General features: G+C 35.1%; 1 protein-coding gene across 8 annotated transcripts in view; it reads left to right on the forward strand.

Moving 5' to 3' along the window:
- Positions 1-9: 9 nt before the first annotated feature.
- LOC138706417 (ral GTPase-activating protein subunit beta) overlaps positions 10-16,027 on the forward strand; it is a 76,211-nt gene continuing 60,193 nt past the window's right edge. For 3 of the 8 annotated variants that reach the window (XR_011333991.1, XM_069835700.1, XM_069835704.1), the window contains exons 1-8: positions 64-245; positions 524-745; positions 2,854-3,055; positions 3,506-3,532; positions 4,023-4,187; positions 5,238-5,471; positions 8,235-8,495; positions 15,331-15,498. Coding sequence is in view for 7 of the 8 variants with exons in the window: in XM_069835700.1 (XP_069691801.1) it covers positions 204-245; positions 524-745; positions 2,854-3,055; positions 3,506-3,532; positions 4,023-4,187; positions 5,238-5,471; positions 8,235-8,495; positions 15,331-15,498 (1,321 nt within the window). In the remaining variant the exon portion in view is untranslated. Of the gene's footprint in view, positions 246-523; positions 746-2,853; positions 3,056-3,505; positions 3,533-4,022; positions 4,188-5,237; positions 5,472-8,234; positions 8,496-15,330; positions 15,499-16,027 lie in introns of all 8 variants that reach the window. The other 5 variants (XM_069835699.1, XM_069835703.1, XM_069835705.1 and 2 more) reach the window with 5 other exon arrangements.

Consider the following 16,027-nt stretch of genomic DNA (forward strand, 5'->3'; position numbering starts at 1 on the left):
TACCAACTATTCCTTGCCATATGTCACAAGATGTGCAGTGGTACCAACAACAATTTTAATTGGGCGAAGATAGACGAACATCCAAAGTTGTCGAATTGAACGTCATCTGCTGTAACAGTGAGTTGGGGTTGGCCCTGTTGACAGTGAGAGGGTGCGTAAAGCATTAATTTTATAATGACATCCAGTATATAGAATGAGGATCTATGAATTTCGGCGTGTTTAACAGAGTGAATTATAACGTGAAGGTATGTGTACGTAATAATTTACGTAGGGTTTTGAATCTCTGCTCATAATTAACATTTTGTTCTTAACCTCTTGTAAGGAATTTATCAGAGAAATATGTATAATAATTTAGTCTACACTGTAGGAAAATAATTACTAGCAGAAAATATCAGTAAATTTAAGAGTAGTGTGATTGATGTAGGTCTACGTTACAACCAAAACAGTGTATAAACGCAAATAGTGTATAGTTTTTATAATTTTTTGGCATCCAAAATTGTTGGTTTGTTTTATCGATTCCCAGGATTCTGAGGGTTGTGGGATGTACTCGGAGTGGGCATCACTCACCTCCCTGATCCAAAATGGAAACGAAGAAAGTCAAAGTGTCTTGGGGAAATTCCCCATGGCAGCTGGGAAAGAAGTGGCGATGGCTGTAGTTAAACAACTAGCTGCCAATTTAGGTTTTGCGCAAGCTGCAGAACCTAGTCCATTGACCACCGATCGAGAAGTCCAATGGTGTATGGAGGTAAAGAGTCATAAAATATATATATTATGTAGAAATGTCAGAAAGCTGGGTATTGTCAATGAAAAGTATTGTAACTTTTTATTCTCACTTTTACCACCACACACACCCGTCAACAATGTGACTTTTATTCTTAATAATTCAACCTACAACAATGGGTATCCACTCAACACAGCAACACAATAGTCGTTATTGTACTCCACACGACGACAATGACAATACACGTGTATTATTGAGAAGAACAACAATGTACTCCTAATTTCAATTAATGTTCACAAAGCACTAAGTGCAGAACAAAACTGTCAGTTCTCAGTTCACAATTCGCTTGCCTTGACTAGTTCTTCTAGCTCATTGTTCAAGTTCACTGCACATCGAACTCAAATCCTCCGGATGCGTCACCTTCGCTTGGCCACTGCCACGGTTACGGACTCACTCAAGTTCACTGCACGTCAAACTCAGATCCTCTGCTGTCCAAGACAAGACTTGAAGGCTGACGAAAGACTAACTTTCTCGTGACTGACTTTCGTCGGCAACTCATGGTGTTATTTATTTACCACGAACATCGAGAATGTTCTGCGTCGCGAGTCTTCTGGACCTCAACAGCAATCAGTCTGGAAACAAATGACGATTGCAAAGCATGTTTTATAGTACCATGAAGAATTTGCATTTTGTAATGTTGGCAAACAAAGAAACAAGTGCTAGGAAAGTGATAAAAACAAACAAATGCTAGGGAATTGATACAAATAAACAAATGCTAAGGAAGTGATAAAATTTTGCTATAAGCAGCCATGATTGGTTGAAAGACGTCCTTTCGTACCATTTTATTGGTCAAAAGCAGTATGACGTAGTAAAAGTGTAATAGTCATAAAAATCTGATGCACAGATGTAACAATTGTGTTGTCCTATAAGCTAAAATTTCTGTATTACTTATTTATTATGTTTGACATAGGCCTAGTAATAGTTTTCTAAGGACATTCTTTAGTCACACCCTAATTTTGTCTTAACTTCGATTCCCGCGCCATAGCATTATGGTCTAAGGAAGCATCATACCTAGCACTCATGTAACAGAATGCATGCTATTTCGAATCCTCATGAGGAAGAAATTTTCTCATGAAAATTTCGGTCAGTGCATGAGACTGGTGCCCATCAACATTGTGATGAATTTGGAGAACTATGATAGATAGCAAAATCTGGTTGTGCAAACCAATTATAATGGTTGGGGGGATCATCATGCTTATATATATATATATATATATATATATATATATATATGTTCTGATTGGATGATCGTTCACCTCTGCTGAGGCATGTGGACGTAAGGCCAGCAGACAACTGATTGGTCTTTGCTTTCCATGGACTGTCACACCACAGATTTAATTTTTTAAATTCTACTGTATGTGCCAGTAATTCTTCTTTGCACCTAAAAAATATTTTTCTTACTTTCTTGAATTGTGCACCAAATATGCCAATAATTCTTCTTTGCACTTAGGACAATTTTTTTTGTCACTCTTTTTTGAATTGTGCACTGAATGTGAATGTTCAGGAATCTCCTTTCGATCTTCCTTTGTCTCTTTCTGTAACTTTTATACTTAAAAAAATTATCCTTATCTTAATTGTATAGAATCTTAATGACCAGAAAGAGGGACTGATCCAGGTAATGGTCAGGCCTCGCATACATTAATGCCCAAGGACATTGAGTCATTGTCCAGGAATGTAAACAAGTATAGAATGGAGTTCGAGGAGCTGGTTACAAATGAAACATTGGTAATTATTATGTGTGAGTGTGCATGTCTATAGACGAGGGTTTGTCTGTATGTGTGCCTGCACATGCGTGTGATATGTTTGTGTGCATTTGTTTGTGAATGTGGTTTCAAATTATCAGAGAGTTTGAACCACAGTTTGTTGAATGAGGACTTCACTTAACTTAAGTGAGTTATGGTATCAGTACAACTGCAGAGGCTATTAAGAGTTGGTGAGATGTTGAAATGGTGGTAACAGAACATTTATGATAAGAGAACAACAGGAAAAATTAAAGTAATTGGCGAATTCCTGTTCACAGCTGTTATATACTATAAATTTGACTGCAAAATCAGCCATAATATTATGTGCAGGTAATCTGCTTTGGAATGAGTTTGCCTCTGAGTGAACATGACACAATACGGGACTGCGTGCACGTGTATTGCGAGTGGCTATCAGCGCTTCATCCCGTCCCAAAGATCAGCGTGCCCAAACCAGTATGTGAGGACCCCAACCTCTATGCCCGCAAGATGATCTGCCATTTTCATAACCTCTTTGTGCCACGAAAAGGAGAAGGTAGGTTGTACAGTAATCTGGTTAGCTTGTGCTTTAATTTGATCAAGATAGGGTATATTGTCATTGATTTTATGAAACCTCCTATGTGACAGTACAGAAAATAATTTTTCAGGAGGAAGAAAAAATTAATTAAACATCAATAGGCCTACAATAATCCTCGATGATGTCATTTATGTTCATCATATCACCAATATTTTCTACCAAATTACTTCATATTCATATTTAGGCCCATAGGTTTTTAATTAATTTTTTCTTCCTTCTGAAAAATTATGTTGTATACTGTCACATAGGAGGTTTCATAAAATCAACGACGATATAATAGTGCGTAATATAATGTAGAAGTAATCAAATTGAACAAATGTGCTAGACAAATCATTATTTACATTCTTCATTCAGTTTATGTATGTCATTTTCATTGCACTGATTTGTCTCTATTCTTTCATTTTCTAGTCTGGTCGTTCCCTTATTTGGATCTAGGTAATGGCTTAAGAGTGAATATCTTTATTAAATATGGTTAATCACTGGAGCTATAAAAACAGAATAGTAATATTGATGGTACAACGTTTTTAATGAAGATTGCAAAGTATATATTTTAATTTTTACGAAGTTCAGCATTACAGAGATAAAGAATTGCAACGAAGAGTCTTAAACAAGTTTCATTATTCTAATTTTCTTTCATACGCAATCATTATTGGAGTATTTCGAGTGATATGTTGTTCAGAATGAAACATGTAGGAGCAGTTATACTGCCATTACCACTGTTGCTGTCATTGCTTGAAGTTGCTTCCGAAACAGTAAAGAAGTTAAATCTCAAAGAAATGTTTGAAAACCCAGAATTTTCACAAAGAAAGAGAAGTTTTGATAGTGCGTGGTCAGACACTTCCTGGACAACTCATTTGGAGTATGTTGCAAATCACTGACTTTCTGTTAGCTTATGTGTGTCTGAAGAAAGGGTTGTTTTGTGTAGGTGCTGATACAATAAATCGACAGGCAGTTCTGTGTCATCGGGTGCTGCGCACATTACAACACTTGGCGCAAGTGTCCAATACACTAACAAGAGAGACATGGGAAGCCTTATTGCTCTTCCTGCTTGCCATTAACGACACACTCCTAGCACCTCCGACTGTGAAAGGTATGTTACATTTCACTCTCTCACAGTCCGCTTCCCTTGTATATTTGCATAACTTGTCTTCATATTTACATAATTCTTAATACATTTAAGATTCTATTACGTTTAATAGTGCACTGCTTTGGGTGACCAGTTGGGCAGTGCCCTTACAACAAAATAAAACATATCTTTAATATAACGAAATACAATATGTTCGATTTAAAACCTTACTGCTAAAGTGATACCTCATCTGTCCGCACTTGCACTAGTGGTTTCCTTCATGTTGCCAGCAAAATAAGCGCATATTATTACCCAGTGCAATGCTTCTCTTGTTCCAGAGTATGAGGATTTGTTGTGTACAATTTGTCTTTAACACTTACTCTTTCAAAGGTAAATATCGCTATGTGTAGAAATTCCTATCACAAATAGGACTTAACATAGCAGTACAAGAAATGTCTGGCATTAAGTCTCTATTAATTTTCAAGATATATTGTACATTCAAGTTAGGTGGGGAATGTTCCTGCGTTTGTCCATGGTCTGGAAATTAGGTTAGTCTTAGATTTAGATTTACAAGATTTTTATTGCAAGCAAAAAATTACATACAATAACAAGGATTAGGTTTAAGACCTCTCCTGGCATTTCATAATCATCCTATCATAATATCATCAGGGCAGCATAACTCGAGACCAGAAATCTCAAATGACAACCTGGTGGCATTGGAGGGGGGGGGGGGGGACATGAAGTTAGTGATTTGGACAGTTGGTTAAAAAATAGACCCACGTGTGCAAGGAAATTGGGTAAATAGTTGAATTTAATTATTACGTAAAAAGTGATAATATGAACATTACAGTGATTATTGATCCTTAGAAATAATAATACATTTTCCAGATACAGAAATAGAGGGAATTTGGTTACAGTTTATGTAAATATATCCAGGACTGAATTGGTTCTCTTTGGGAAGGAGAACTGGCTTTGAATTCATTGCATTTAATTGTCACTGTTTTGTGAGATTTGTGGATGTCATATGGGTACTTATGTTTCTTATGCCATCTTATCATATTTGAATACCTGCAGATGACGTGGGCGACCAGTTGTGCGAACGTGTGCTGAGCGTTCTGTTTGAGGTATGGTTGTTGGCATGCGCACGTTGCTTCCCATCACCACCACTCTGGAAGACTTTCAGAGAAACCTGCATGAACTGGCGGCACAGAGTGGCTCTCATTGAGCAGTGGAATCGCGTCAATCTCGCACTCACTGCCAGGCTACTGGAATTCATGTATGGACCCACCTTTCCCGAGCTCAAGATATGTGAGTACTCATCACAAGAATTCATTAAAGTAACCTCATGGATGTCTACCACTGTGGAGTAATGGTTAACGTATCTGATCATGAAATGAGCTGCCCGGGTTCAAATCCTGGTTGAGACAAGTTATCTGGTTGCAGTTTTTTCGAGTTTTCGCCTTCATTAATTTCAACTTCATCTCTAATCCTCAATAGTTTTAGATCGACCAGGAGATGCAGCAGACGTGGTACTGTGATTCACCTATAGATGTCATCTATCTAGTGGAGCTGCAAAGATCTCAGGAAGGCAAAAGAGGCTTTCACAGCAGACTATGGCAGACCAGAGAACTACCAGAGCTGTGTAGCTCCCTCGGACAGATGGCACTGTGATGAATCACGGTATCTAAGGTGCTGCGATATTCAGGTCAATATAGGATGCAGGAGGAAGTAGTAGGTGATATGTGAACAGATTTCATTGATCTGAGGAGGCTGCGGAAAGCAACAGGAAGACGGAGGGGCATTCCTGTTCATGTGGACTCCATCAGAACTGGATGCCGTAACTGAATCAATAAGATGGCACCAAGCAGTGATTCACGTACTCATAGGAATGTGGTCCCATAATATGGAGGTCAGCACAATAAGCCTCAGGCTGTGGTGCAAGCCTTCGGGCCCTCCTGAGAAAGGAAGAAAAAAACCTTCATTGGTTCGAAGTAGGTCAGCAGAAATATCAGAGGTATTATGACATACCCTAAATACAATTAATACCATATGCAACTCTCAGAAGAGGCAGTGCATACAGGACAAAGTAACTGTGTGTTTACGTGCACAATTATGGACAAGAAGTTAATTTTTAAAGATAGTTGTATAAGAATGAATTATTGTTATTTATACTCATTGCATGTTTTCATTTGTATACTTACATTTTACCAGATTGATTAAAACTGGAATCATTTCACACACCAATTTTAGTTCTGTAAACTGATATTTTTTGCTTAAGTAGATCTTGAGCTTCGTTTTTAGATTTTTAGTTTCGAAAATAATACAGTAGTTATATCAAACGCATCAGCAATATTAATAGGAACTACCAGAGATATGCATTTTGACATATAGGAATTCTTTGAGAAGTCTGAATCGATTAAATTAATAATTTCTAAAATGTATTCTGCTGTTTCCTCTGACACAACAATGAGCTCACATAAGTGTCTCAGGATCAGGAACCAGAGATAAAGCACCCTAAGAATTTTTTAAGGAATGAATGAATAAATACATGATTTTTATAATTTATTAATATATCGAGTTTACCGTTAGTTATCATAAAAACCATATTGTTAGTTAGTTCGTTAGTTATCTTTCCTTTTCTATTAACTGACATTCTATCATGTTTGAGATTACGTTTTTGTTTACTTGCACTGTAGCTGTGCTAATATCTTCTTGAAGTTCCTCGTTCTGTAGCTTTTGTTTATAAACACTTTTTGACTTTCTAGACCTGTTAATAATCGAAATAACTGAAGGGTGTCGTGGTGCAGTCTCTTTGAGGTATATTGTAGTTCAGTGAATTATTCTGTATGCTTTTAATGCTTTCTTATAACATGGACACATTTTAAAACATTAATAAGAAGTGTGAAATGGAAGAAAATTATGGAGAACTACAGGCCAGTGCCGAAATTGTTAATAAACATAATTATAGGAATATAACTATAGTTATTTAGACGTTAGTTTTATTGTAATAAGCGTTACTGGTAAAATGAGTGTGCAATGACTCCAGAGTTCATGTTTCCTAGTAGGCCTAAATTGAAATGTCACTTACGAGACCAACCACTCTAAATGGTTAGTAAATACAGAAGCAGTATCCACACACGTAGACACCTATCATATTGTGACAAAACCCCATGTCAACTTCATTATTTTCAACAGTTGAAAGATTAATCAACTCAAAATATCAAGATATAATATCATAACATTTCGACAAAATTTCAAATAATTAAAGGTGGGAGCGCCTCAGTGTACACAAAATATAATTCTTGAAGAGTATCCAAGGAAAAGAGCAGTTACATTCTTTCGATTACTCACAAGGCATGACTGTTTATCAAAACACTTGAACAAAAGTGGTATTATTTCATCACTTTGTCCATTGTGCAGTCTTCAGGAAGAAATGGATCAGAATCATCTTCAGCGATGTCCTTCTCTCTAAACCCACAATGTGTGAGAAATGTTGGAGAACAAGAGAGTTAATATCTTTATTGCCAAGAACTCAGCATTAGTTAACATCATATTGTGACATGAGATTTTGTGTGCCTTTATCACAATCCTCTCCTACCAGCTCATTTGACCATATCTTGACTGCATCCTTCACATTTTCATCCCTTTCAAATGTGTGCCATCCGCATATGCCTTCATCTAATCGGTTCCAAATCTAAACTGTATGCTGGTTGTTTCAAAAGTTCCCAGCCAAAATCTTAGAGGAGTGATTGCATCTTGACAGCAGTGTAAGTTAAACATTATCATATAAAAGCTCCACACTGCTTGACATTATGCCTAACTGTCGGTTTTGAATAGTCCATTGTAGATGCTTTAGTGTTGTTTAGTACGCATTCACATTGATTATTATGTTTTGAGGCATGAACTAACAAGCAAATCGATCATTCAGTCCCAAAACTGTCATGACTTTCTGGGCTGAAAGTGTCTGTCTGAGCTTCTTTAGCCTCGTTGGAGATTGAGGGTAGTACCATTCCAATGAACAAGGAGTATTTTATTTGCACGCTAATTGAAGTTGTGAATGGATTGTTGCAGCTGAGGAGGATGCACAGCTGATTCCTACAGGCATGACGAATGACTGCATTGCTCAGAGCTGGTTTCGTTTCCTGCACTGCCTGGGCAATCCTGCCAACCTGTGCTGGCCTGCCATCATTGCACAGACTCAGAAATTTTTACAGTTTGCCATTACCAGCGAGAATGTCATGGATCCATGCCAGCACCCTTGTCTTTCTACACTGCCCCTCATCTTCCTCAAAGCGGTCAAAGGCATTGCAGGTCAAGTGGATGCATTCTTAGGTGAGATTCCCTGCATTAAGCAAAATATTAAGACTTAATACAGTGAAACTTATGTTGTACATCTTTCAAAATTCACAAGACAAAGCTTATTAATGCAACTGATGCAGGACTTTCCTCGTATAATATAGAAGAATTATACCAAAATTCATGAGCATATTAATATTAGAATCAAAGAAAAATCGATAGGAACATGTTTCTTATGAGGGAAATGTCTTATCATTCTTCAATTTTCACAAAATCACAATTCCAGATTGACTTCTGTTTGCTATTTCTTCAGGAATTAAAAATGCTCTTTTGGTAGAATTCCATTTTAATATCCCAAGCCAATTAATATAATGGCAGTTGACTTAATAAGATGCCAACATACATGCCCAACATGGAGTCAGGCCACAAAGGGAAAAACACTGGAGGAGGGGAGCTCGATCCAGTGCTGTGGATTGGACTTCAGCGGAGCTCAATGGTGAGAGCGCTTGGTACGTAGAACCAGGGACCCAAGTTCGATCCTCCGCACCAGAGCGACTTTTTCTCCTCTAATATTAATTGTCACCATAACAGATATATTCTGTAGGACAAAAAAAAAATAATAATCTTTAGTAAAGTCCAATACTTACTTTACAAAAAGCATTATCATGTAAGCAAGTTTCATTTGTCATTTTGTTATTAACAGAGAAAAATTCGCTCCAGCGCCGAGGTGCACTGGGTATTGTTAGAATAGCACACATTTAGTTTCATACTGGATCAGGATCGGACACAAGACCACTACATCGAGATCTGTGGTGATATGTAATGATTTGTGCATCAAGCCTGTAGGATATTGGGACAGAATTCTAATGCAAGGGCATTTTTGACCTCATGAAAAAATAACAGAAGTATGTTGGTTAGATTGGTGATTTTGTGGAATCTTAAAGAAAGGTAAGGGTAAGTCGTTTCTCTCAAAATGAGTGTGGGTCAATGAAACCTTGTGCATTGGTCATGATGTTAATGTACTTCTGGTACGACTATCGTGATTATCACGTACAATTTGTTTGAACTATTCCATAATGGAACTCTTAAAACTGGGCTTAATGAACCAAAATCTAATCACATTTAAATGGCATTAATATCATTCTTAAATGAACAATTTGAAGTATTTCAGCCCATTAACATTGGAAATGTCTGTCGTGGTCTAGTGACTACCATGTTTTCCTCTGGATTCATGCATTGTTTGTTCAAATTAGCCTAGTGTGATATGTTAATCAGAAGAAAATGTACAAAGTAAACTTTGCATAGAGAGGTGGGGTGCTGATAGAAGTTCTTTTCTTTTTCTGTTCTGTTTCTGAACTGTGTAGCACTGAAGCTTTTGGATGGGAGATCTAGTTTCTTTGACAGTCATTTGTACTGGAGTTAATTTTTCACTTGATCTGTATTCTCGCAAATTTTGCTCAGCAAGACGCAATATTTTCTTTGTTGAGATATTCAATTATTTTCCTTTCTAAATACAAGTTAAACATTATTCTTGGGTGAAATAATACAAGAGAAAAGAATGTCTGGAAGTTTAGTTTTATTTTAATTCTTAATAATCATATTAAAGTGTCTATGTCAATATCTGGATTTCTCAGTATAATTTTGTTGCTTCAACTTCAGCTTCGTTTTATATTAAGTTTTCAAAATTCATCCCGTATTGTTTTCACATAGCCTAGTTAAAATTGATGCAGACATTTACATTATCTCACAAATTGTCAGAAGAAATAACATAATTTTATTCATCAAGTTTTATTGTACTAAATTGTTCTAGGCAGTTTAATGGACCTAAGGTTTGCAGGTTCAAATCTGATAGAGCAATAGATTTTTAAGAGTACTTCAAAATCTTACCATAGCTTTCTTCGTATTTATGAACCCTTCTATGAGAGTGAGGAGCTCTAGGTTAATTTACCAGCTATTTCTAACACAAGTCAAAATACACTTCCAATGGTCGTCTTCACCTTCAGCTCAAAGATTAACTTCTAGTCTACAAAGAATTTAATATTTTCATTTCTGTATTGTTACATAGATATTTAGCACAAATGTAGCTTAGCAAACTGGACTGTGCTAGATTATCTAATTGGGTTTTATTTTCCAGGATTTTCCTTAACTGTAAGGCAATATCAGCAAATCTTATGATGAATCCTCTGACTCATCTTACTGAATACCATCTTATTATTATCATTTCCCCTGATCCTAGATAACTGTGCAGTTGACAGAGCAGCTTTATATAACTATATAAAATAAATTTATGGCAGTGATTAAATGAATACCATGCTGTGACTTTGATAATCTCAACCAAAAAATATTGTGAACTTGCTGTAAGATTGCTATACTCTTGCACACATTTGCTTCTGTTTGCAACATTTAGTGTGGAGGATTGCATTCGTTTATAGTGAAGTAGATTTTTTATAGAGATTACACAATTGCAGATTGTTTTTGTGCCTTAAATTTGTAATTTTGTTATTGAATGGTGGTTGTACATGATGCTTCCAAATTATTTGTTTCAATATTAATGAATAAATAAGACCATGAGAATAATTCTAGGTTATGTGTTTTACTTAAATTGTGATACTCTTGTATGCTTGTGGTATGGTCTGTTAATGTTCTAGAAACTTCTTATGTCTAGTCATAATTGAGTATGTCTGTGTCATGTTTTAAGTTTGTAGAAGGTCTGTTTACACAAATTTACGAGGAGAGGATGTAAACTAGAAACACGATGATTTATGAATCCTGTATCAGCAGCGACTGTAATATAAGGTCACATGATCACGTGCCCTTCCAGTTGTAAATGAAATTGACTAGATTTTATTTAGATTTCAATTTTTTATCTGCACCCTCTTTCCTTTATTCTCGATTCAGTACTGGCACTTGTAGCAATGTGGCAACATTGGGCTGGTTACATTTCAACTTCGGACTTCTCATGTCATACATATTTTACATTTAATACTGGTCTGATGGTTAGTGTGGGCAGTGTGGAGCAAGGAGGGATATTTTCTACTCAATGGCAGTCTTTGAGCACATAAATATTCTGACTGAGAACTCCAAAAAGTACCACTATGTGCCACCCAGTGGTGCCACTATATACACTGTGCCAAAATAAATTGTTTAGAATAGTTATCCTAGTATGAAAATCCTTAGGCAGACTGCATTTGAACAGTGGGAGTATTTCAACAAAAGATTTGAAAGCATGGCATGGCAGGAGTGTGGAAAGAAATTCCTAAGTTATCAGTCCAGTCCTGGGACGTTATTATGTTAATATTTACATGAAAATATTGACAGTTGCAATATTGTTAAAATATTGTAAAGACTAGAATAAAGCAAGATATTGATCTGTAAAGTTTGTATATATTTTCAAAGCCTAGAAAAACAGAAACAGATATATGTAGATGATAAATTGTCATGGTTGATTGCTTTTTGATGAACATTAAATACATCATCTGTTTGTCACTGAATGTGAACATGCAAGAAGTCACTCTTATTTCTGTTTGAAAAGCATGCAAATGCTCGTGGAAGAGAAGATCGTGAGGATGATTGAATGAAATAATAATAATAATAATAATAATAATAATAATAATAATAATAATTCAGGTGAAATGGAAATCAATGCCATGTAATGCACTACAGACAATGTCTAAGACAGCAAATTATAGTACAGTTTGATATATGTTATTTCTGAACAGAACATTAGCATACTGGTAAATGTAACTAAGTACTGTATCTCCCATTGGTTGTTAGAGGAAATGTTTTATATAAATTGTAGAGGAGATACTATGATGCTCTGTGTTAATGTGACCCGCCCCCATCCCCCACAAAAAAAAAAAAAAAAAAAAACAAGATTTTAATGAAAATATTGTCTTCAGTATTGCTGGTAACAGAAAAGTGATTATTATTCGTCACTTTTTTCATAATTTTTTTCTCTTATAGAAGTTTTGTTCTTATCCAGTACTAATAAATTATTTAATCCCTAAAGTAAACCTGTGATAGTTAATGATGATTTCTTTGAAACCCTTTTGGCAAAATAATGATTTATTTGAACTTGACTCGAACAGTTTTCTACTTCAATTCTTTCTTAATAAAAAAAATTATGATAAATGGAACAATGTATAAGAATGTCAACCAAATTTTTGTGTTAAAATTACCAGAATTAAATTGGTATTATTTGCTTGAGGTTAGATGTCTGTTCTTTTAACACAAACGTAAAAATTGTATTTTTACTTTATTTGCAATATATTGGAAAAGTCTGCTTTGTATCATTGAATAATTGTCTAAATTAGACATATCAGATGTCCGACTGAAAGGAGTTTCACTGTATTTGTGCATGTGTTTTGAGACTGTCAGCAATATATCCCACTAGCCTAATATTACAGGTAATTGATGTGTTACAGTAATAAAAAGTTTGTGTGTTGAAGCTGAGAGACATAAGCGAGCTATTAAAGTTTTGTCCTGCTTGTCTCACACTGACATGGATTGTTGCTTTGTGAACAAATTTCCTACTCTTGATATATAACTTTGACTAAATGACTAGCTTATTGGCTTTCTAGTGCTGGGAATTCACTTCCAAATGCCAGAGATTAAAGGAATTAAATATAGAAACCGAAAGTGATTAGGATTCTATTTCTAACAGATTGAGTTTTTGGTGAGCAGAGTGGTCCTCCAACAAGGTTCACCCTCATTTTCATTTCGCAGATGATCCATTACATCCATATCCACACACCAACGACTTAAATAAATAATCTCTCTGCATTGTAGGACCATTAATAAACATCATACAAACTTGTAGTTCAATGAAAGGAGAGCTATGGTCCGTCATTTGCCTAATTTTTCCAAGTTCTAGATTTTCTGTTAAAGAAACGGCTACTGGTTGCTATTCACAGATATATAGGTGTAGAATTTGGTCAAATGAATTCACACATACAGACTCTAAAACACTCTTAAACAACTTTCAAGCTTAGTCAGATTGGTATTACTTCGTTATCCATATGACATTTATTATTTTGTCATATTAAGGTAACAATATGATCAGATGTAGAAAATGTTACTAACTAACCCTGCAGTAATACATTTTTATAATTAAGCTAGAGATCAGTTTTATTCTTCTCAGTATTGGCATTATTTTAGTTAATAATAGTAGGCATAATAATAATAATAATAATAATAATAATAATAATAATAATAATAATAATAATAAAAGTAGAAAGTATACCATGAATATAAAACAAGATATAAAGAAATGGAGCAAATAATGCACAAGTAGGCCTAACTTGCTATAAAATATAATCTCTAATATTGAGAGGGCTTGCACTAATTACCAATAATCACTTTAAAACCAATTACTCAAAATTGTATTGGATCACAGCAGTCTTGATAGAAAGAAGAATAACACATAACAGATCAAGTACACTGCACTGGATAAAACTAAGCAGAAAACGTACGGTACATAATTGACTGTACGGTAATCAAGCCTAGTAAGTCAGATGTAACCTACCTGAAGATAAAAAAATATCTTGAAAAAGAAATGAAGAAAATATTGAATTTTAAAAGCAACGACGTTGTACCTATACTAATATCCCTTACAAGCATAATCGACCATTAATTAGTTCGTGAAAGGTACTGATACATAAATTCAGAAGTAGAGGCTACAACACTCAGTGATTACAGCATATGTTCCATAACCGGAAGTCTGCTTAATTCTGCATGACATTATGGCATGTTAGTACTTCTACAGAACTATGCTGCTTGTTTAAATGTTTTAAGTGATTCTTTTTGTAGATCGTGTTAAAAATTACTGACACTTTTGGAATTATAAAGACTGACTTTTAGTGTGCAGTCCACAAAACAAAATACATCCTTTTCTTTCGTGCATAGTAAATGACATTGTGTATATCTTTTAACTGGTAGTTCAAGAAAATAAGTATGTAAACGGTAATATCATACAGTAAATGAACTGAATTGTTGAAAAATGCGTAGAACATATAATGAGAAAATGTGTCTTCACGACATTATTTTTATCATCCTCATTCCATTTCTCACAATAGAGAATAAATAAATAATACTACATGAACAAACTCGCCACAACGTTAGTGAGGAATATAATAAAGAAATTTAAGTATTTTTTTAATCATAGAACTTAATTAGGCATGATATAATTAACAGTATATGCGAATGTATATTTGTGATTTTGTGTGATTGTGCATTGTATATGAGTTTCATTGTGCGAGTTTTCTTTGTGCATGTTTTGTCTTGTTATAATTATATGCGTGTATGTATTGTTTATATTTAATATTTATGTGTTTTTCTACAGATGTGTGTGTTGTTTTCTCGAATGTATTTTTGTATGCGTGCGTGCGTGCTTGCATTTTTTGTGCTTGCTCGCGCTGACATTTTTTAACATACTGATGGTGTTTAAGTAAAAGGACTTAACCCTCATTTTTTAAATGTGACTCTTTTTGCTGTAGTTAATGTAGTTAGTTAAAATTTAATTGTAAAACGTGAAGATATATTTTTTTGACAATTTATTTGCATTCCTTTACATAAAATAACTAATAATAATATGTTAAAATTTAAGTATAGATGTTTCTGAAAAAAAATCTTTTGTTGGATAAATTCTTTTACCTTAACACCATTGATATGTTCTTTTCTATGTATTTATGCCTGTGTTTTTATTTTTTGCGTAGTTCCCTTCTGTCTGCATACACATTTTTAACCATTTAAAATAAAAAGTAACTGTTTTATAAATGCTGATATTGTAAGATTTCCTAGTAATCAGCAACCAGTAGTCATGTACAATCACCATTCGATTGTTTTGGTGGGGGTGATGATGTTATGTTTGCAGGCATCGCCCAGCCATACTCGTGGGATGAGGGTGGTAGCTCTTCAGACCGTGACAAGAAGGAGAGCGGCACTTCTTCCCATCCCACCTCCGCCACCCACTCTCCTACTCCTCCACCCCAGCGCCGTCTCGCCAAGAGCTTTAGTGTAGCCCCCTCAGCAGTCACAAAGGGTAACTATTGGCTTTCCTTCGCTGTTCACGCATCTCCTCTCTCGCTGTTCTGCTCTCAATTTCTGCTTCCTGTGTTGCACAGCTTGTATTATTGCTGTAGTAGAGAGGTTACTGCATATATAATCAAATTGTTGTCTATCTACATTTTTAAGGTTAAACAATAATTTGATGTATTTAAGACTCATAAGATATTACTGATTAACTTTGTAACTTCTTTACTGTGTTAATGTGAAGAATTTACATGGCTGACTAGTTTCGAAGTGATATTCTTCATTGTCCGAAGCTCGTCAAACTTGACAAGACTTCAGACAATGAAGAATATCACTTCAAAACTAGTCAGCCATGTAAATTCTTCATATTAACACAGTAAAGAAGTTATAAAGTTAATCAGTGATTATATAATTGTTAAAAGTGTATATAGAACAATGGAGTGTCTTAAGATATATCTAAGAAGTGAGTGCTCTCGTGTGGAGAAAAGCTTCAAATGTTCACATGATATTAAGTACCAACAACGAATTCTTACCTTTAA

Source organism: Periplaneta americana, chromosome 9 (genome assembly GCF_040183065.1).
Source record: "Periplaneta americana isolate PAMFEO1 chromosome 9, P.americana_PAMFEO1_priV1, whole genome shotgun sequence".
In the NCBI taxonomy this organism is placed as follows: Eukaryota; Metazoa; Arthropoda; class Insecta; order Blattodea; family Blattidae; genus Periplaneta; species Periplaneta americana.